Genomic DNA, 24,435 nt, shown 5'->3' on the forward strand with positions numbered 1-24,435 from the left:
TTGCTTTTACAAAGAAGTGGAAATGAGATTGCTTCTTGAAGTGGCATTCTGATGTTTCATGATATTAAACACTTCAAGTTACATGTTAGTTCACATCATTGAAACAATGGGCCAGGAATGTCAACGAATACTTGAATCACAGATGGCTCCAGAGGAGGTAAATCTTGAGCTGATTGTAACAGAATGACCAGTGAAACAGGAAGAGAAGCACATTCCACAATGAGGGTACAGAGGAAAGTGTCATTTCTTGAAAATGTGATGGGCTGCAGCATACTGAGCTACTGTTAGCCAACCACAGCTAACAAAACCCAATCCAAACTTTCAATCTCATCTTCATGGTCACAGACTTAACCTTGACTTCACCATCAGCAACAGTTGCATCTCTTGTAAAATCTCAAATTCTACTCTCTCACCCTACACAGTTAAACCAAGTCTTCCATCTATAAATCTAATCTTCACTTTTCATCTCCATTACTACATCTAACTGGCACCTTCCCCTGTCTGTAATACTGCAATAGCTTCCTAACTGACCTCCCCCAATTATTCTGCAATCCATTCTCTACTCATGTAGCAAGCAAGCATCACATGAGTGAAGTTTTAAAATATAAATCAGATCATGTCACCTCCACCATAAAGCCTTTGACTATGTGGATCACAGTGGAACAGTGGAATGTTCTTAATGAGATGGGAATACTAGACCACATGGTCTGTCTCCTGAGAAACCTGTCTGCAGGACAAGAGCAACAGTTAGAACTGGACATGGAACAATGGACTGATTCCAAATTAGGAAAGGAGTACGTCAAGGCTGTACATTGTCACCCTGTTTATTTAACTTATATGCAGAGCGCATCATGAGGAACGCTGGGCTGGAAGAAGCACAAGCTGGAATCAAGATTGCAGGGAAAAATATCAATAACCTCAGATATGCAGATGATACCACTTGAGTGGCAGGAAGTGAAGAGGAACTAAAGAGTTTCTTGGTAAAATTTAAAGAAGAGAGTGAAAAAAACTGGCTTAAAACTCAACATTCAAAAAACTAAGATCATGGCATCTGGTCCCACCACTTCATGGCAAATAGATGGGGGAAATGTGGAAACAGTGTCAGATTTCATTTTCTTGGGCTCCAAAATCAATGTGGATGGTGACTGCAGCCACGAAATGCAAGGACACTTGCTCCTTGGAAGAAAAGGTATGAAAAACTTTGACAGTGTATTAAAAAGCAGAGACATCACTTGCCGACAAAGGTCCATATATGCAAAGCCATGATATTTCCAGTACTCATGTAGGGATCTAAGATTTGGACCATATAGGCTGAGCACCAAAGAATTGATGCTTTCAAACTGTGGTATTGGAGAAGACTACTGAGAGTCTCTTGAACTGCAAGGAGTTCAAACAAGGTAATCCTAAAGGAATTAAGTCCTGAATATTCATTGGAAGGACTGATGCTAAAGCTGAAGCTCCAATACTTTGGCCACTTGATGAGAAGAGCGGATTCACTGGAAAAGACCATGATGCTGGGAAAGACTGAGGGCAAGAGGAGAAGTGGTGAGAGAGGATGAGATGGTTGGATGGCATCACTGACTCAAAGGACATGAGTTTCAGCAAACTCAAGGAGACAGTGAAGGACAGGGAAGCCTGGCATGCTGCAGTGCATGGGTTTGCCAACAGTGGGACACAACTTAGCAACTGAATGACAACAACATTGCACTGAACATATACTCCAACAACATTAACCCAGTTACAAGACCCTGCATGACCTGGCCCATATCTCTAGCTGTTCTCCCTAGTCATAGGCCATATTAGCCATCTTTCATTTTCTCAAATATACCTAACTTTATCTTTCTCATGGCCTTTAAGATGCTTTTCTTTTACTTTGCATCTTGCTAACATCCACGTGTATTTCTGCTCTTGGTTTACCATTAATCCTTCTGGCACATGTGACAATTTTGAGGAAAAAGTTATTTGTAGGGTTAGTTACTTATTTTCTGTCATCATACCCCACTCTTTCTACTATATTGTCATTTCTATGAAGGCAGAAACCATTTTCCTTTTTGTTTACCATTGAATAGCAAAAACTAAGCAGAATGCCTGGATAGAGTTATTTTGGGGAAAATATCAATTTTTTGAACAAACTATATTTTGTTATTCTTCATATTTTTATTTAATGTCTGACTTTTAATGTCCATATTATGTAACTAAGGGAAGAACTTTTGTGCCCCCAAAACATTCAATGCAGCTTTATTCTAACATGACAAAAAAAATTTTTTTTGAATTGATAATTAATGAAAGTTTTAAGTTAATTTATGTTGCATCAATTAAAATTAACTATACTAAGAATGTATAGGTATATTTTATTGAATACACTTGTCATTAATAATTTAAAATAATTTAAATAATTTAAAATAAATACAAATAATTCACACGTTAGTCTGTGTATGTGAGAAAGATGTCTAACATTTAAATCATAAGTAATAGGAGGATGACAAGGAGCAGTGGTATGATGAAAAGATTTTAAGAGATAACCAGATCTACCTGGTTATTTTATTATTTTTTAAAGACAGCATTGTTGATATGAGGAGACACTGCCAAGAATTTCCCATAAATAAGTAAATACTGAATTGATTTCCTGAAAGCCTCAAGAGACTTTATATTTAAGCATCAAATGGTGTTGAAATAATCATCTTTTCAGCATATATAAACACCAGCTACTTTTTTGAGAAAATAAAAGGAATGGCTCATGAGACTGGTGACGGAATATGTAACCTTTAACCCCAAGATTACTGGATTGAAACTGGTCCAGGATGGTGTATATAGTAATATTCAGCAGATGGAAGCTGTTTTGCAGCATCCAATCTAGAGAGCTAAACTCTTCCATTTAGTCTTTATGACATAGGGATGTGTTCCAATGTAGCTAATGCCTTCCTTTTTTTTTTTTTTTTGCCATCTAAGAAAAGACTGAATATTAATTGAATAGTAAATAGGTTTCCCTAGAGAATGCATAGTGATGTTAGGATATCTAGAAGGATATCCACCCAACTTTCAGCAGTGGTTAACTCTGGGCAAATGATACTACAAGAACATGTATTTTAAAAGAGCAAGTATGTTCTCTAAAGAACATATATTAGTTCTGTTACTTAGAAATAAAAGATAATTTTTAAGTTATTTAAAAATGATCTTTATAAACTTGCTAATCATATTCTCTAACCTGAGACTGGGAGTAAAGGAAAGAAAATGTATAACATGTCCACACTCTAAGATATTTCTACAAATTTGCTAAAGATTAAATATAACAGATTTGTGAACCAAAGAAAAAACAATAAAAGTTTGCCTAAGAAATCAACTGAACACGTGCCTATAGCCTGTGATTTGTTTAACTAACAAATAGAACATCACCTGTTGGTTATTTATGAATAAATAGTACATTATCTGACAGCTACCTCCTCTAACACCCACATTCAAATGGCCAATGGGCTTTGTCCTTTTCGACTAAAATACCCATTGAAACTCAAACCTTCTCTTTATGTTCTCTGTCAATGTCATCTTTCACATGGGTTATGGAATACAGGCTTCTGCTTTTACACTTCGTACTAAATATTCTTTGGAAAGATAAACCAAAAATAAGAAAAGAAGAAAGTTTTTATCTAATTTCAAAGAAAATGAAAACTGTCTCCTCCTAATGAAAAGATGCTGTGCTTACTTATCTCAACAAACACAAAATCCACACTATATTTACTTGAAGACATAATGTTTCTATCCTCAATGCCTTACACAATTTAAACCTGATATTTGGATGCACCATTTGGTCTGATGGGCTTACTACTTACATCATTGAGATTGCATGATTTTTCTCCCTGGTTTTCTGATTTTTATTTCTCAGTTATTTAAGATGATCAAATAGCTGCAAATCCAAGTTTAAAATCTCCAAATGGGACTTTTATGGTGGTCCAATGGCTAAGATTCTGTGCTCTCAATACAGGGGCCCAAGTTCAATCCCTAGGTTGGGCACTAGATCCCACATACCATAGTGAAGATCCTGCATGCCCCAAGAGCTGGTGCTACAGAATAAATAAGTAAATAATTAATAAAATCAAATCTCCAAATAACTGCTATTAAAGACAGCTATGGACAGAATGTCTGTGTATCCCCTCTTCTCTCCACTCCACTCAAATGTGTATATTTAAATCGTAATCCCCAATATGACGATATTTGGAGGTAATTAGGGTGGAATGAATTCATAGGCATGGAGCCCCCGAGATGGTATGGGAGGCCTTATAAAGGAATAGAAACCAGAACTTTCTCATCATCAGGAAGAGAAGTCTCACCAGAACCTGAGCATGCTGGCACCCTGGCCTTCAACTTCCAAACTTCTAGAACTGTGAGAAATGTTTCTGTTTGTTCAGTAAGTACATGGTACTCAGTATTCTTAAAGCAGCCTGAACTAACTAGGAATAGCAATAACGAACAATTATATTCTATTGGTGGTAAAAACTCAAGTTGTTAGTAAACATAATCATATCACAGAACTTAGCAATATTGCTTCCCTACTTAGGTGAAAAAACATGTGAATTCAAAAAGAATAATTTAATGTTTTCCTAACTGTAAAAGTTACAAAATGAATTATTTCATTAGCCCCTACTGCTAAGTTGCTTCAGTCGTGTCCGACTCTGTGCGACCCCACAGACGGCAGCCCACCAGGCTCCCCCGTCCCTGGGAGAGGCAAGAACACTGGAGTGGGTTGCAATTTCCTTCTCCAATGCATGAAAGTGAAAAGTGAAAGTGAAGTCGCTCAGTCGTGTCCGACCCTCAGCGACCCCATGGACTGCAGCCCACCAGGCTCCTCCGTCCATGGGATTTTCCAGCAAGAGTGCTGGAGTCGGGTGCCATTGCCTTCTCCGACAATAAAAAATTATTTAAGTCAATATTATTTGCATGTCTAGCATTAACAATGCTAATTAAAGCTAAGGGTAAATCTCTCCTACCAGGAATTCAACTCAAGATGGAATTTAATATACTCCATATGCTCTGTACTTAACCAGAAATTAATTCAAGAAAATTTAATTACTGAAATATTTTATTTAAATTTTATTATATTAGCACAAAAATCTTCAAATTCAAAATGGAGTCAGTCCATTTTTGATATAAAAACATTTAGATCCCCTCTGTATAAATGATCATAGTGTCTGACCACAATACAGGGAAAGAGAAAAAAGTAGTGAAACAACAGACTGACAATTAGATTTACGATTTATTATTATGTGCCATTCACACTGTGCTACACACTTTATATGCATAAATTCATTTAATCATATGTGAATTTTGCAACAAACGTCAGTGTATTTTGGAATGTAAGTGTGCAAGAAGGTGGAAAGATATTTTAAAATCACTAAACTAAATGAGTTTTTAACATTTTTTCCTTTGAATACTGAAAATAAAAATCATATATATTTATATGTATATAAGTTTTACAATCTGATCAAAGAATGGAACTGTAAAGTTGCTTAAAAAATACAGATTAAGTAGAGGAAACAAGAAATATTTTCAAAGATGCAATATAGAACTAGCTTAATTTCAAACATAAGTCTTTCAGGGAACAAAACATGTGTGTGTGCACATATATATTCAATGAATAACTAGTGTCTAACCATAACAGGGGTTAGCTTGACTGGATGCATAATCAATCATCAATTAGTCAGTATTGTCAATTTGATGGCATATTCTGATTTTATCTGCTTATCTGAACTATTTCACCTAAAGGGGTAATCCTTCCATCTTCCATGCTCAGATTTTAGAAACATATTTTAACAGTAAAATATGGTTTACCGTTTAACGCCTGGCTCTTAGCATACATGGTCAGTACACTTTCTCATTTTATCCAAATGAGGAAAATCAGATAAATCAAATCCTAAATCACTTTTAAGAAGCATTGTTTAATAACAATATCGATGAAAGATCACAATATATTGACAGTAGTGGGAAAATATTACTTTAAAATATAAACATTCTACCTCAAGGTAATTACTATTAAAAAGCATCCTAGTTAATAAAATCTGGAAAGACTTACTCTATGATTAATTGTACAAAATTATTTTTTTCTGTAAAGACAGTTCTGTGTTTTGCTGCTAAGACAGCCAGCAGATGACCGCCTAGCCTGAAGGGATTTCTCTTCCTCAGGAGAAAACAGTTTACATAGGAAACAAACAGTCATATGCTGACTATGCACTGCTTAGCAGATGACATAGACATGTTCTGCAATCGAAAGCATGAGGGTCAAGGTTCAAATTAACTTTCCCTAAAATTCAATGCAATTACCCAAGATTGAATTACGTATTAATATAAGTTGGGTCAAAAAACTGTGCTATCAATTTACGCCAGGCATAAGTTGAACTAAATTTAATAACTTGGTATTTAATAATTTGGTAATGTTGGGCATTAAAGAACATTTTCTAAACATTCAGTAGACTATCAAATAAAGCTAGTTCAAAACAAACAAGAAATACTACTTGCAAGACTGTTTTAAAAAGTTCAGTTCAAAACTGAATTAGATGAACAGTGAGTTATAAGTCTTAGAGAAATATATTTTAAATTTACAAATTAAAGTCCTCGTCAAGACATATCATTCTTGGCTTGTAAAGAAAAATAATTTAAAAATAAAATTTAAAAATGTATCTGTAATTAAAAATGATTTTACCTTTAGAGATAAGCTTTCAAAGATGGATGGAAACTCTAGGTGTATGGACTACCATATATTTCTTAGCATTCCAATTCTTAGAATTTATAATTGTGCAAGATAAATTTAATTGCATCAAAATTGATTTTTCAAGAACAAGAATACAACTTTTACCACATAGCAAATATCATCACCTAAAGATTGGTCAGTGCTTTTCACTGGGTCCAACTTTGTTATATGTGCATGTTCGGAAGCTCAGTTGTGTCCAACTCTTTGGGACCCTATGGACTGCAGCCCGCCAGGCTCCTCTGTCCATGGGATTTCCCAGGCAAGAATACAGGAGTGGGTTGGCATTTCCTCCTCCAAGGGATCTATCTTCCCAACCCAGGATCTAACTTCTCAACCCAGGGATCCAACCCACATCTCCTGTGTCTCTTGTATTGGCAGGTAGATTCTTTACCACTGTGCCACCTGGGAGACCAAACTTGAATATAATTGGATTTAAATGAAAACAAAAATAACTAATCCTAAAAATAACAAATAAATACAATCCTCTTGGTGCATTACTTAAATTTAAATAAATATTAAAAACATGAAAGACAAGAATATTATTATTTCTATACAAAAATAAAAGTTTGAAATGACATTCCATACCATTTTTCGCCATTGTTTGAGAGATTGACAATTGTTAGGAACCAAGTAATCCAGTTGTTACAGCTGTAAAACTTGGTTTAAAGGCAAATAAAACACAGATAAATGTTTTTAAAGACATTACCAACAACTGTGCTATGAAACCAGTGTTGTCTCAAGACACTTTTGTTAATGCTATTACTTTGGGCTTTAGAATCACTAAGAAATTAGATGCAATCTTTTGTCTTCCTGTGTTTGAGCCTTTGGGAGAAAGAAGAATAGCTCTTATTGAACATCTAAACTAAGAAAATATAAAAAAATAATAATACTTTCCTGGAAATAATAAACACAAGCTATAATAATGCTTTATAGATTGAACCTACAGCAAATATGACCCATGTTTCCCTGTCTACCCTCCTGTCTGGTATTTATGTAACATACAAAAGGCTAGTTTTGATTTTACAATGCAAACATATGTTAAAATGGTGAATGAGCTGTAACCATTGGCTAAAATAGATAACTGAAATATATGTGAATTAAATTACTACACATCTATTTGTAGTATACTGAACCATGATTTTTTAAAAAAAAATTAACTACAGAGAAGTTAATGTTTCCCATATAACTTACATGTCCAAACAACACAATTTATCTAAACAAAAGCATCCTTTTAATTTTTTCAATTTAACTAGTATAAAAATTATTGGAAGCAAACACTACTTAAGCTTTTTCAAATAATTATTATCACTAATATGGATCCTTATTATTGTACTACCCTCATTAATACCAAACTATATTTGGTAAATGTATAATATCTATATACTTTCCCCTTCCCGACTATATGAATTATTAATGAATGAGATCTTAAAGTATTTTCTAGAGTAGTTTCATTAAATTTTATTCAGTAAATTATAATAATTTTTTTCCTCTGGAGCTTGAAAACATTTTGGAATGTGTCAGGACTATCCCACTAAGATTTGTGAACTATGCATTAAGGGACTGTGTATTAGAGTATTTCACTGGTAAAAGTTATATAATGATCTTCTGTCTGGTTTCAATTTCATAATCGTATATTTGTTGACTGAGACTGCAAGAACTTTTCCCATAATGGACTCTCAAGGTTGTGGAATGTCTACGTTAGGAAAAGAACTTAACTGGAAACTAAAAGTACCTTTTAAAATAACTGTACAAAAGCCAGATTAAAACAGACAGGTCTCTAAATCCCAATGCATTAAGGATATCTTGATCATCTGAGGTAAAACTAGAGGTGTTTTGAAAAGGAAGATATAGAGGGTGAGCGTTTAGACACTCAATTCAAGTCTATCAACTTTTAAAAAACTTCTGACAATGACAAGAATGCCAGGAGAGTAGATAATAACACAGAAACATGACATGCTCTTTGATATTTCTGTTGCTACATATTTCTTATAAACAATTATAATTCCAGAGAAGTTACAATCACTGATTTCCCTCCTGGTCTTTAGTTCCTTAGGTACTACATACAAGAGTTGGCCTAGGTTATCTAGGCTGACATCATCTTTCTTGATTTAAATTTGCTCTCAAATATTAACTTATACTTATCTTCACAGAAAATAATTATTCTTAAACATAACGGTGTCAAGAGTTATAAAAGTGTTAATGTAAGTTTAAAAGATGTCTTTGGCAAAACATATGTCTTCTTATAAATAAGTTGAACCTTTACATTCTTTTGCTTGTGCTACATTTAAAGTTGAGTTTAAAAAATAGACATACAAAGAAAAAGAAAACATTCTGTTGTGATTCCAGCTTTTCTACATATCACTGATTTAGCTCTAAGATCTATCTTGAGAATCAAAGCAATAAAAGAAAGTACAGTAAGTTAATTATCAGTTAACTTCAAATAGAGAAATATAAAGTTGGGTTTCAAGTAAATGTTTTAAAAATGTGAATGTCTAGTTTCGACATAGTTTTAAATGATTCAATGTTTTTTTATTCTATCTAATTAAGTTTTATGCTCATATAAGATATCTTTGGCTTTCTGTCTCAAGTATTCAGTATTACATGGCTCTGTGAGTGTGAATCAAATCATCTAGGTTTTTTGGAAATGATTCCACATTAATAATATGATTGAGTTGTAATAATCTGTAAATCCCTTTCTATGTTTATAATTTCATAATTATCTGTGATTCTATATAGTCATGTTCTAGTTGAATGTTGGATGTAATGCTAAAGATTATGAAAATTGATTACATAACTAGAATTTTGAACGTGAAAGAAAGTGAAAGTGAAAGTTACTCAGTCATGTCCGACTCTTTGTAACCCCACCACGGTATTCTCCTGGACAGAACACTGGAATGAGTAGACTTTGCCTTCTCCAGGGGATGTTTCCAACCCAGGGATTGAACCCAGGTCTCCTGCATTGCTGATGGATTCTTTACCAGCTAAGCCACAATGGAAGCCCATTATATTAAAATATCAATCACCTTTATAAAATATTATATATAAAAATAGACATAGTTACATATATAGTTTCATATATAGTTATAGATAGTCAAATTTAAAGTGAATTAGATCTAATTTCATTTGTCTCTCTAATCCATATACAATTCTCAATTTCTGTCATATATACATATGCTCAGCAGGATTCTTTCAAGGGAATGAAATTTTCTGACTCTTGAATCCTTATTGAAAATAAGAAAAGCCTGTTTCTAATTCAAATACAATACATTACACATCTAGACTCTAGGTATAACAACTGAATCATTAGTTAACCAAATCCTTTTTGAGATAATTTCAAACGAGTGGCCTTTTTTATCTGTATAAATATACTGAACCATCAGCCACCCAAGGATTCCCATCACATGTTTTCCTCTCAGAGTGCACTACAGTGTAGCAAAGATGATAAAGTATGAGGCAAATATATACATTTCTCTAGATTTAGCTTTACCCAAAGTATAATATAGTTCTGACAACTGGAAACAGTTTAAAACCATAACTTCCACTACCAGTCGAAAGTATTTCTCCTAATGAAGACAAACGAAAAATATCTTACAGTATTCTTCTTACATCCTCTACTCTATACATTTAAAAGGAACAAAGGAGGGGAATAAATCAGTTTCAGTGAGCATCTTCAACAGAAAACAGTTCCAAAAGGTAAAACACAACACAAGGACATTTGCTCAATACTATAAAAAACCTAAAGGAGAAAAGAATTTGAAAAAGAATAGATATATGTATACTTGAATCGCTTTGCTGTACACCTGAAACTAACACAAAACTGTAAGTCAACTCATAGTCCATTATAAAATAAAAATGTTCTTAAATTTCAAAAAAAAATAGGTAAAACAGTTCACAACTATGTATGAATCCCAATTTAGCTGGAATAACCAGCTAGGATGAGAAATTCAGAAAATTCAAATAAATAGTGGATGATATACACATATAAAGCTACAGATCTTCCTCAGGTAAAGCCTGTGATGAACAAGGTAAACGATCCTACGCTGCCATCCCTCCACCAACTCACAGGCCATGTGCTCCCCAACACTAAAAGCCCATTTTACTTACTGGCTACCTCCAGCGATGCATTGTGACTCACAGCCTCTCCGAGGTAATTCCTTGCTACACAGACGTAGACCCCTTCATCAGGCCTACTTTTTCGTCCGTGCACTATACGTAAGAAAAATAAAGATCCACTTGGCAGCAACATTCGGTGTGAGCGAGGGTCATCTTTGTCTGTCTCCACTCTCTCCCCACCTTTGTACCATTCGATGGTGGGTGTGGGGCGACCTTCAGCTTTGCAGTTCAAAGTTGCAGGTTCTCCTTTTGAGACAATTAGATCTGACGGGTGTTCAACAATACGAGGTGGAAAATCTTCCTGACGAAGACGGGAGCCTGCAGAAGAATTGACAAAATAGCTTCATATCATCAACTTGAAAACAATTAAAAGTCTTATTTCAAAAGCCCAGGCATTAGCACTACCATCCAATAAACACTGCACAGTATTGACCTACTCTTCCTAACCTTCCTAACTAATCCTTCTGGTGTCTACTAGACACCTTCTGGTGTCTACTAATCCTTCTGGTGTCTACTTTAACCATACTTTCTAATTCCTGAATCCTTTTGACTCTCCACTTAGAAAGTGCTCTTGCTAAATCTCTGTCTGTACAAATCCCGTCTACTCTCCAAATCCCCTGTTTCAGAAGCCATCACCCTGTCTGTTTGTACCATGTACGTGCCTGTTTTTGCAGAGGAATGTGTTAGAGAATTGTTGACTGTTACAAATAATGGCATGGCTTCCTGGAATCTCCTCCTCAATGCAACATCAATCAACACTTTAGTAAAACATATGCTATATATTAATGAACATTTATGTTGAAATATGCAAGATGGAACTTTATATAGACTTTCATATCTTTCTAAATAATAAATACATGTACATAAATATATTAATACATATATATATATATATACACACACATAAGGATTGCTCAGCCATGTCCAACTCTCTGTAACCCTATGGACTGTAGCCTGCCAGGCTCCTCTGTCCATGGAATTTTTCAGGCAAGAATACTGGAGCAGATTGCCATTTCCTACTCCAGGGAATCTTTCCAACCCAAGGATCAAACTCTCTTGTAATGCAGACAGATTCTTTAACATTAGTGTCACCTGGGAAGCCCCATACATACACACACACACACACACACACACACACACACACATATACAACACACACATATGTTATATATACATATTTATATATACACGCATATATACTTTCCCAGAGTTTTTATTCAATAAATTAAGTTCATTAGTCTCCAATCATGATTTTATTACTTTAGTAGATTTTAAAGATGAAATGTTACATAATTGAGTTTAAATAATTCAATATTAAATGGAAAAGGATATTAGGTGAGGAGCTACATTCTAGATCACACGTATTGCTTAACAAGCAAAGTCCTGAGAGTGTCATTTAAATATTTTGTTTGTGCCTTATTTTTTCCAATGAGATTGTAATCACTAAAACAGGGATCAACTTTCATATTTTTAATGTTCCTACCTTACTGTTGTCATGGATAGATTTAATATGTAAAAATCTTAAAGGTTTCTCAACTTCAACAACCAAACTTTAAACCTTGTTCTCATCTAGTGTTCCAATCTCAATGAACAAAGAAAAGTAGAAAGCAGTCTTGCTTGACACCTCTTTCTGTTCCTTAATCTTCCCTCAAATTTCTCAAATCAATTTACTCATCGCAATCTGTACAGCCAGTTACCATCCCAGATCAAACTGCTGTAGATTCCCACCAGGATTTAGGAACGCTCTTAAATAGCTTCACTTCAATGCAGCCAAATGAAGGCTTTGAAGTGTAAATACAATCTGGGTCCTCCCCTATTTCGGTGACTCTTAAAATAAACTCATTGCTCTTAAAGTCTTTAACAAGACCTACTGGAGACTGTGTTCATTTCCCTATCTAGCTCTCAGGACCCTTGCTATTCTGCTGCTTTCTCTGCTTTCTTCACCTGAGATTTCTGTTTGTTCCATATTAAACTTCCTCCTTCCAAGGCCTACGCCTGCCTTAGGGTCTGGTCTCAAAAAGATCTTATTCTAGTGGATACCCATTCCTCTTTCAAATCTCTACCTTCTCTGACCTTTACCACAAAATTTAAATGCTTCTTTTTAGCAAGGGTATGAAATTACCTGTGGTAAAATATGAGAATTATATTTTAAATTTATTCGCTAGATGCCTTGAACACTGTCTCTCCCATTACTCTGAAGTTCTGCGGGTCTAATTTTGCTCACGGTTTCTTCTCTTATACATGGCAGATTGCTCACACCACATATTCAATAAATACATGTTGAATAAACAAAAAGTGCTAACAGCAAACCCTTATTTGAGTGGAATGATCTGAAGCTTATTTATCATGCTCTGTATGAAAATACTGCAAATATTTCATTTTTATTTTTTGTCTATTTTTTAATTTTATATTTTATTTATTGGGCTGTGCCAGGTCTTAGTTTCGGCATGTGGCCTTCGATCTTCACTGGGGTATGCGGAATCTTCAGTCGCATCTGTGAACTCTTAGTTGCAGCATGCGGGATCTTGTTCACTGACCAGGGATTGAATCCGGTCCCCCTGGCTTGGGAGTGCAGAGTTTTAGCCACTGGTTCACCAGGGAAGTCCCAAAAGATTTTCTTTTTAAATTGTAACCATATATACACACTGTTTAACCTCTACTAGACTATAAACGCTGCATGGAGTTTATTTATGGCTCTAATTTGTAATTACTACAGTTACTATTTCCTAACGAAATGATGAATGATGAAACTAAAAGATCTATTATTTGCTTATGTCCACCATGAAACAAAAAACATATAATCTGAAATATTGAGTAATAGTTTTGTAATCTGAAATACTGAGAAATAGCTTTAGTTCAGTGCATGATATACAACATATCATAAATCTTTTAAATGTAACCAGGCTCTAGAAGTGGAGGAAATAAGCCAGCAACATGGGGAAAAATTACTTGGAAATTCATGGTCTTTCACAAAAGCTATACTGATGGCAAATGAAATTTAAATTGAATTTAAGATTACCCAAATACAAGTACTGGAAAGCTCCAGAAAATACAGCATTATACTATATTACTGGCCTTTATTTTGGCTCTAATTATGAAAGCTGGATGCTAATGAGGATCAACTGCTGAGGCCATATATATTTAAGTAGATTTTACTTATATCCTGAAAGTGTATTTTAGATAAGAAAGTGACATGTATAGGTTGCTATGAGAATACAAAAAATGGGCACTTTAAGACTGCCTGAGAGAGGCATGCCAACATAAGAAACTTGAGGCGAGTCTTAAAAAAATGAGTCAGGAAGAAAAGAAAGAGGATTTCATTCAGAAGCACAGATATAGAAGATTACAGTTACTTGTGTGATCTCAGTTTAGGCGGACATCAGAGATTATGATGCCCATGCCTGATGAAGCAGTAATGTGATGGGCTTTGTATGTCAAGCCAAAGTTCTGGAACCTAACTGAAGGCAATTGGTTCAGTTCAGTCAGTTCAGTCGCTCAGTCGTGTCCGTGTCAGTTATGACCCATGGACTGCAGCATGCCAGGCCTCCTTGTCCATCACCAACTCCTAGAGCTAGCTCAAATGCATGTCCATCGAGTCAATGATGACATCCAACTGTCTTATCCTCTGTCCCCTTCTCCTCCTGCCTTCAATCTTCCCCAGCACCAAGATATTTTCCAATCCATCAGTTCTTCCCATCAAGTGGCCAAAGGATTAGAGTTTCAGCTTCAGCTTCAGCTTCAGCATCAGTCCTTCCAATGAATATTCAGGATTGACTTCCTTTAGGATTAACTGGTTTGACCTCCTTGCATTTCAAAGGACTCTCAAAGTCTTCTCCAACACCTCAGTTCAAAAGCATCAATTCTGTGGCGCTCAGCTTTCTTTATAGTTCAATTCTCACATCCATACATGACTACTGGAAAAACCATAGCTTTGACTAGACGGACCTTTGTTGGCAAAGTAATGTCTCTGTTTTTTACTGTGCTGTCTAGGTTGGTCATAACTTTCCTTCCAAGGAGTAAGCATCTTTTAATTTCATGGCAGCAGTCATCATCTGCAGTGATTTTGAAGCCCCCAAAAATAAAGTCTCTTACTGTTTCCCCATCTATTTGCCACGAAGTGATGGGACCAGATGCCATGATTTTAGTTTTCTGAATGTTGAGCCAGCTTTTTCACTGTCTTCTTTCACTTTCATCAGAAGCTCTTGCATTCCTCTTCACTTTCTGCCATAAGGGTGGTGTCATCTGCATATCTGAGGTTATTGATATTTCTCCCAGCAATCCTGATTCCCACTTGTGCTTTATCCAGCACAGCATTTCGCATGATGCACTCTGCATATAAGTTGAATAAGCAGGGTACCAATATACAGCTTTTCCCAATTTTGAAGCAGTCCATTGTTCCATGTCCAGTTCTAATGTTGCTTCTTGACCTGCATACAGATTTCCCAGGAGGCAGGTAATGCGGCAATGAAATGAAGTGAAGTGAACTCGCTCAGTCGTGTCCGACTCTTTGCGACCCCGTGGAATGTAGCCAGCCAGGCTCCTCTGTCCATGGAATTCTCCAGGCAAGAATACTGGGGTGGGTTGCCATTTCCTTCTCCAGGGGATCTTCCCAACCCAGGGATCGAACCCTGGTCTCCCGCATGGCAGGCAGATGCTTCATCCTCTGAGCCACCAGGAAATTCCCAATGTGGCAATAAGAACATTCAAATACTGTAAGCAAGGGACTGCATGCTCAAGTTTGGTATTAAAAAGGTCACTATTGGTACTATGAAACTAGAATGCAGCAGCTAGCTAGGAAGAGATTTTAGGATACTTTTGCACTCTTTCAATAATAAATTCTGAAAGCTTGTACTTGGATCTTGAATGACAGAAAGGAAGATAGAAGGTAGCCTCTAGAGACAGTTACAATATCAACAGGATCTACTCACTGGCAATTTGGAAAAAGACGGAAATGAAAAATGCCCAAGGTGGAGGAGAAGCAGCAGGTAGAGAAAGTTCAAGATTCTGGTCTGAGCAATGGGTGAAGGGCAGCCCCAGTGAAGGTCCAGAATAAAAGAGTGACTATGGTCAGAGGAAGAAGGACAGAGATGATTTATTCAGCATGAGTCATGGAGAGTTCGGGATACTTCCAGAATATACAAATGAAGACAACTAGTTGCCAATGAAATATCCAGACCTCAAGGAAAAAAAAAAAAAATCTCAGCTGGATCTCTAGATGAGAATCAAGCTGGAGACTGAAACCCTGGGAAGGAATAAATCTGTCTAGGGAGAGTGGATAGAGGAAGTAACGGCCAATTACAGAAACTGGAGATCACCCAGGCTCCATGAAAATACAGTGGAGCTCAGGACTCTCTCCGTGTCTAACCTATGGCCCCATACACCTGGCCCACGGCCAGCATGCCTCTGGAAGTGGAGAACTCGGGCCCAAGTTTTCACCATGATGTTTGTACAGCAGCATTCAGTAAAGAGTTTCAGCAATAAAAATGCTCTCTGTTCTATTAAAGGCTAAACTTTCAAAATGCTCTGTGGAATACTCTTTTCTCAGCTTGTTTGCTCAAAAAAGAGAACTGCGGTTCTCAGAGTCTTTTAATCTTGCTAATGCATATTATGTGTGCTAGAAGAAGAATATAATACGTGGCATTTCTCAAACTTATTTGGCCATTGAACTGTTTTTATTTTTCTCTTTGCAAGACATCCCACTGAACTTTGTTTCTGAAGAATACATTTCAAATGAAAACACACTCTGTTAGCATATAAGCATCCAAAGAGAATGAATAGCAAAAAAAAAAAAAAAGTTATTTGACAGAAGAGCCAAAACCTTTGGAAATCATAATAAAAAACAGAAATGCAACATTTCTCATAATATAGAACCTTGAAGAAAGGAGCTTTCTAATTCCAGTGACATTTACAACCTCAATAGTAACAATTATAAATGGCAATCATTATCTCTATAAAAACCATAATAAGTTATTATTTATTATCATGTCTAAGGAAGAAAGCAAATGGAAAAAAAAACAAATATGAAATGTCCATCATCTCCTTTATCACAAACAGCATCTTTATGAGGTGCGGTGTTGTTATCTGGTATCCACATTCGGGGACTGAGACTCCCTGCTGTCACTCAGCTGGAAGGTGGCAGTGCTGCGATCCAAGTCTAAAATCAGATTCAAAATCCTTGCTCTTTCCCACTATTCCATAAACATTGCTAGGATTAATTAGTTAAAATCTAAAGAGAAACAGGCTTTGTCCACTCTTGCTTCCAATGCTACAAGATGTTAATTTTAATTTTTAATTTAATTTTAAAAGGTAGATTAAAAAAACAGCAAGACGCAGTCAAACCTGATGACATCTAATGTTCTTTTCCCAGACAATCAGAATATGTAACTGTAAATCATATGATTCCATAGTCACTTAACTCAGTAAAGACTTTCATGATGAATGAATGAGAATATAAATCATTCCTTGTACTGTGTAATCTTCTCCAATATGAGCTTGAAGTTCTGAGTAGCTATCCTATATTATCAGTTTTTAATATTTGACAAACCTCAATTTCTACATACTGTTTGCACAATTAAAGGTAAATACCACTGATTCCTATTAATTTCCACCAACATGCTTTGAAGGAAAAGCCACCCAACTTCTATGAATCACTGTGCCTCACTTTCTCAAAGGACCTTGAGAGAGTTACACCAAGAATAAGTAGGGAAGAGCACAGATAAATCTCAGAAGAGAGTTAATGAAAGACCCCTAGTTACTGCAATCTTTTTCCTTAAACATTGTGTCCATCTCCACACCGTCAAAGCAGCTCTCTTTATACAATATTCTTGACACACGAATCATAAAAAGCCTTCTTTCTTCAATCATAAATTCAGAGTTCCTATAAACCATCCAACAACCACCATTCTTCTGCTGCTGCTAAGTCGCTACAGTCATGTCTGACTCTGTGCGACCCCATAGATGGCAGCCCACCAGGCTCCTCTGTCCCTGGGATTCTCCAGGCAAGAACACTGGAGTGGGTTGCCATTTCCTCCTCCAATGCATGAAAGTGAAAAGTCAAAGTGAAGTCACTCAGCCGTGTCCGACTCTTAGCGACCCCATGGAGTGCAGCCTACCAGGCTCCTCCGTCCATGGGATTTTCCAGGCAAGAGTACTGGAGTGGGGTGCCATTGCCTTCTCCAAACCACCATTTTAGTTATGTTAATTTGAGCATTTTTTATATAATAAAAGGTTTATATTACACTAAGCAAAACGAAATTCAAATTTTGCCTAAGAAACTAAAAAAGTTAAAAAGAAGAGAGGGTAAAATAAGAAAGAGGTTGATGGAGTAAGGTTTTTAACAAGGAACTAGGATGATAATGTCAGCTGCCCTTGGCAGGAATCCTGGTGGAACCTTGGGAATATAACACAATTGACTCCAGGCAAGGGCAGCATCAGGGAAAAAGGCAGGGCAGGATTCCTTCAACAACTGCCCAGTTGGAAGATAAAATATAAACATAAGTGACTGAAATATCTAAATATTTACACAACCACAGCTGGAAAAAGATACACACGTAAGTGCTAAGTATTTCAAGGAAATATATCAAAGTCACATGAGATTTATTACGAGGGAATTAAACTCCTAGTTGGATATAAAGTGTTCCCCCCTTTTAGACACACATTTGCAGAAACGAAAGTAAGTAACCATTTAAGAGACTGACTTTCTAATATTCTATCGAGGTATACAAAACATATAAATAAATAATTTTACTTTTTCAAATGTATGGTTTTATTCTTTTCTAGTATAAGCAGTAATACATGTCTCAGGGTTTTGTCTGTTTACGTTTTCAAGTCTGTTTCTTAGTAGATTGAGAGAAGCAGTATTTATTTTATTAACAAATTCTTGTTTTGATCCAAATTTCTTTTTCCTATTCCTTGGTAGGTAAAATAAGAAAACCAAAAATGATTAAAATATCCATTTGTATCATATATTATATTAAAACATCTTGCATCACAAGAATGCTTATACTATTGCTAAAAGCACATGAGAAACAAGTTCAATGAGCACATGACAGATGTACAATGAATATTAATAGACAATTCAGTGACATTTGCCCAAGGGTGGGGGTAGAATATATACTGCCTTGACAACATACCCATATTTGTAAAGAAGTACCTATATTCTTAAAAGGGCTTTGCCTCCTTAACCTTTTTATTTAAGCTCCATTTACATCTTAAGAAGCAAAAGGCCTCCAATTATTAACATAAATTCTATCATGGGCACCAATCCTATAATTTTCCTGTCAGAATTTCATCCTACAAAGAGATATTTGTTAGAAATAAGAAGACAGCACCTATTAATCACTCACTGTGTAGGGAGCAGACATAAACATTCTCTCTATTGAGTTATCCAGGTTTCCCAAATACTGATGCTTACTCCAACTAGAAAAACAGAGCTCATTCTACAGAAAATTTAGGTAATTTCACCTAAATTATACAGAGTAAAGGAATACAGAATGCATTAAAATAATTATATGATTAATGGATCACACCATTTTCCTTAGGTACTTTGCTCCATCCTAATTCCCTTTGATTATAATTCCACATAGCAAATGGGGGAAGAGGGATCTTCTCTAGTCAAAACTTAGAATAATCTCAGTAATTAACTGAATGCCATTGCTACTGTCTGTTACCATCTAAAATGATCACCAAAATAGACCAAAATGAAAATCCAGGAGTGAATCCCTGGTGTTTGTGCAATATTTCTACAGAATCTAATATCATATGGTGGTTTCCCCAGAGAGGTGAGATAGACAGACAGCAGCATAAGTTAAATTTTAGAAACAATATTGCTTGCCCATCCCCCTATTTTTAATAATATGATCGTACAGAAGCTACTATGGCATTAACTGCAAGAACTGCCTCAGCTGAGTCAAATCAGTCAGGATTTTGCTATAAGCTGTGACAAAGGGGTTGGAGGGTTGAGCTGTTTGGCTGAGTTCATGCTTGCTATCTGCCCTTTCATAAAATTTCCAATTAACATGCAACTAAGAGAATTTTATTTTCAATAAAACACCAAACAAAAATATTTGTGTATTAAAAGTCTAAATTCTCTCACCCTCTTATCCATCAGTCTAACTGTATATTGTGCCTATGTTGCATTAATATTTGTGGTGCTGGAGAAGACTTTTTTTTTTTAATTTTATTTTATTTTTAAACTTTCAATATTGTATTAGTTTTGCCAAATATCAAAATGAATCCGCCACAGGTATACATGTGCTCCCCATCCTGAACCCTCCTCCCTCCTCCCTCCCCATACCATCCCTCTGGGTCGTCCCAGTGCACTAGCCTCAAGCATCCAGTATCGTGCATCGAACCTGGACTGGCATCGCGTTTCATACATGATATTTTACATGTTTCAATGCCATTCTCCCAAATCTTCCCACCCTCTCCCTCTCCCATAGAGTCCATAAGACTGTTCTTTACATCAGTGTCTCTTTTGCTGTCTCGTACACAGGGTTATTGTTACCATCTTTCTAAATTCCATATATATGTGTTATTATACTGTATTGGTGTTTTTCCTTCTGGCTTACTTCACTCTGTATAATAGGCTCCAGTTTCATCCACTTCATTAGAACTGATTCAAATGTTTTCTTTTTAACGGCTGAGTAATACTCCATTGTGTATATGGACCACTGCTTTCTTATCCATTCATCTGCTGATGGACATCTAGGTTGTTTCCATGTCCTGGCTATTATAAGCAGTGCTGCGATGAACATTGGGGTACACGTGTCTCTTTCCCTTCTGGTTTCCTCAGTGTGTATGCCAAGCAGTGGGATTGCTGGATCATAAGGCAGTTCTATTTCCAGTTTTTTAAGGAATCTCCACACTGTTCTCCATAGTGGCTGTACTAGTTTGCATTCCCACCAACAGTGTAAGAGGGTTCCCTTTTCTCCACACCCTCTCCAGCATTTATTGCGTGTAGACTTTTGGATCGCAGCCATTCTGACTGGTGTGAAATGGTACCTCATAGTGGTTTTGATTTGCATTTCTCTGATAATGAGTGATGTTGAGCATCTTTTCATGTGTTTGTTAGCCCTCTATATGTGGAGAAGACTCTTGAGAGTGCCTTGGACTGAAAGGAGATCAAATCACTCAATCATAAAGGACATCAACCCTGAATATTCATTGGAGGGCCTGATGCTGAAGCTGAAGCTCCAAAAATCTGCTCACCTGATGCCAAGAGCCACTCATTGGAAAAGACCCTGATGCAGGGAAAGACTGAAGGCAGGAGGAGAAGGGGATGACTGAAGATGAAATGGTTGGATGGCATCACCAACTCGATGGACATGAGTTTGAGCAAGCTCCAGGAGATGCTGATGCTCAGTGAAGCCTGGTATGCTGCACACAACTGAGCAAATGAACTGAACTGATAAAGTTCTTGGCAAGATCTGGCACAATTCCAGTTAAAAAATGTTCAAAAGAGAATGAAAACAAAATAAAAGAAAACTAGACCACTTAGCACAGCCAACCAGGTTGCTTTACTAAGAATTATCAGATGTTGCCTCTAAGGTCGTCTATGAGGAAGCATCTCTGTTCCATGGGGAAAATATTCCATATAGATATACTGATTAAATATATTATTTTCAAGACTTTAATAGACACAGAAAGGCTTTAAAACAATATGGAGCAGGGTTGAGAGGGCCAAAATGGTGGAACAGAAAGGCCCTAAGATCATCTCTTCTCACAGGCACATCAAAATTACAACTACTTACAGGGCAAGTAAAAATCACTGCAGATGGTGACTGCAGCCATGAAATTAAAAGACACTTACTCCTTGGAATAAAAGTTATGACCAACCTAGACAGCATATTAAAAAGCAGAGACACTGCTTTGCCAACAAAGGTCAGTCTAGTCAAAGCTATGGTTTATCCGGTAGTCACGTATGGATGTGAGAGTTGGACTGTGAAGAAAGCTGAGCGCCGAAGAATTGATGCTTTTGAACTGTGGTGATGGAGCAGACTCTCAAGAGTCCCTTGGACTGTAAGGAGGTCCAACCAGTCCATCCTAAAGGAAATAAATCCTGAATATTCATTGGAAGGACTGATGCTGAAGCTGAAACTCCAATACTTTGGCCACCTGATGGGAAGAACTGACTCATTTGAAAAGACCCTGATGCTGGGAAACACTGAAGGCAGGAGGAGATGGGATGACAGAGGATGAGATGGTTGGAAGGCATCACCGACTCAAAGGACATGAGTTTGAGTAGACTACAGGAGCTGGTGATGGACAGGGAGGCCTGGCGTGCTGTGGTCCATGGATCCACAATGAGCTGCCCACAACCGAGTGACTGAACTGAACTGAACTGACAGAGCAAGTATCTATGAGAATGCCCTGAAGACTAGCAGAGAAGATCTTCCATAACTAAAGCTATAAAGCAGGAACAAGAATCAGACAGAAAAGATGGGCAGAGACACAGAAGTACAGTGAAGACCTACACCTCCAGGCATGTGACCCACAAACAGGAGGATAATCACAATTGCTGAGATTTTCCCCTAAACCCCACACTGGGCTCTCTAACTCAGGGGTCCTGCTCCAGGAATATGAGCTCCCAGAATATCTGGTTTTGAAGCCGAAAGGGCCTTATATGTGGTTACAGAAAACAGACTTTTCTGGTAAAGGGCATGCAAAAACTTTACACACTCTGAGTCCCAGCCCAGAAGAAGAAATTTGAAAGGAATCTGGCTGAGACCCACTTGCTGATCTCAGAGAGCCTCCCAGAGAGGGGAAATCCCTCTGGAACTCCCCTGAGGACACAAACTGGTGGCAACCATTTTGGGGAGCTTGTTATACAATGAAGGCACTGGTGTAGGCAAGCATCTTTTTTGGACCCCTCCCTCTTAGCGTTCGTAGAGCTATGCATCCATGCATGCTAGGTCGCTTCAGTCATGTCTGACTCTGTGTGACCCCATAGATGGCAGCCCACCAGGCTCTGCCACCCCTGGGATTCTCCAGGCAAGAACACTGGAGTGGGTTGCCATTTCCTTCTTAGAGCTAAGGGTAGACCTATTAGTGCTAAGGGCTTACCCTGTCACGAGAGGGTCACACCAGTCACTGCTCAAGGTAGGGCTTAGCAGTCAAGTACAACACAGTTCCACCCCGCCTACCAGCACACCCACAGCGGTCAGCCCTGCCACAACAAAAGGGCCCATGTAGCCCACATAGGGGGCACCCCAGGAGCATACAATTCTGTGAACAGAGAGGAGCATGCTGCTGGGACCCATACAATGTAAGGACACTTCTCCAAGACTGGGAAACATAACCAACCTACGTAAATACATAAATACAAACACAGAGAATTAAGCAAAATGAGGAGACAGAGGAATATGTGTCAAATGAAAGAGTAAGACAGAACCCCAGAAGAAGACCTAAGCAAAGTGGAGATAAGTAATCTACCTGATAATGAGCTCAAGCTAATGATCAGAAAGATGTTCAATAAACTGAGTGAATAGTTGTATTGGCTTTCTTTTCGTTTTCATTACCAATATATAAAAATCCTATGCATAGCCAGAAAAATAGATAAAGTTGGTAACTGTGTAGAATAACATTTCAAGTCAACTCTCTAGAGATACACTAAGATTATCAAAATTCACAAATAATTCTGTATTTATTAATGCTTATCCTAATGGACCAAGATATTTAGTCTGAAAATAAAATAGCTTATTTCAGCTTTTAGGACCATTTTTCACAGACAAAGGATTTTGGACAGTATTTTAAACTGTGAAACAGTATATGGATGGTCCTGTGAATACTTTTATTGCTAAGGAAATTTAGTTCATCCTAATGAATTTTCAACATGTTAAAACAAATTACATGGCATTTCAATCAATGTTAATCTACACTTCATTTTTTGTATGTAATATAGAAACAGTTCATGGTTATAAATTGCAGCCAATTATAACTTCAGTACACAGAATATTAGCAGACTTCTTTACTGAAATGCCAACTCAAAAACACTCTTCTAACTGTATAAAATAAACCTGGCTTACTAATCTTTCTCTGACCTGAATTCAAATTTCTGAGGGGAAAACCTTTTTTCTGAAAATAATCTTATTTTTGTGTTTAAAAATATGTATTTAAACCATAAATTATAAGTGTAAAAACAAATACAGACAAAATATAATTTCTTAACTATATAGAAGTTTTTTTAAAAAATGATTATGTAAAGTAATATTTATCAAGTCTTTCACTAAAGAGTTACATTAGATTTTCGTAGAATCTGTATAGATATAACTTACTAAATCAATAGCCTTAATCAATTAAAGTATTAAAATAAAACTTTCAACTTTACTTTTTAAATTAGTCAATCATGCTTGAGCAATATTTAGAGAACTCTTGAATACAGGTAGGTTTATAATGTCTGCAAGGTAGAGTATGGGATTGCAATTCTAAAAATAATGGTCTAAAGAGTCTAAAGACAATTACTCTTCTAAAAAACAAAATGCTTAAAACAACCTTTTAAAAGATTACCGAGAAATCTCTATAGGAATGCAGTCAACTTCACTCATTTTAAAACCCAGTCAATACTCCTGACATGAACAAGAATTTCT

General features: G+C 36.5%; 1 protein-coding gene across 10 annotated transcripts in view; it reads right to left on the reverse strand.

Annotated features, from left to right (window-relative positions):
* Positions 1 to 24,435, reverse strand: part of ROBO1 (roundabout guidance receptor 1) — a 1,295,994-nt gene that overhangs the window by 366,208 nt on the left and 905,351 nt on the right. For all 10 annotated transcript variants that reach the window (XM_059885533.1, XM_059885537.1, XM_059885531.1 and 7 more), the window contains one exon: positions 10,841 to 11,167. In XM_059885533.1, coding sequence (XP_059741516.1) covers positions 10,841 to 11,167 — 327 coding nt within the window. The remainder of the gene's footprint in view (positions 1 to 10,840; positions 11,168 to 24,435) is intronic.

The sequence above is a fragment of the Bos taurus genome, chromosome 1, assembly GCF_002263795.3.
Source record: "Bos taurus isolate L1 Dominette 01449 registration number 42190680 breed Hereford chromosome 1, ARS-UCD2.0, whole genome shotgun sequence".
Lineage (NCBI taxonomy): Eukaryota > Metazoa > Chordata > Mammalia > Artiodactyla > Bovidae > Bos > Bos taurus.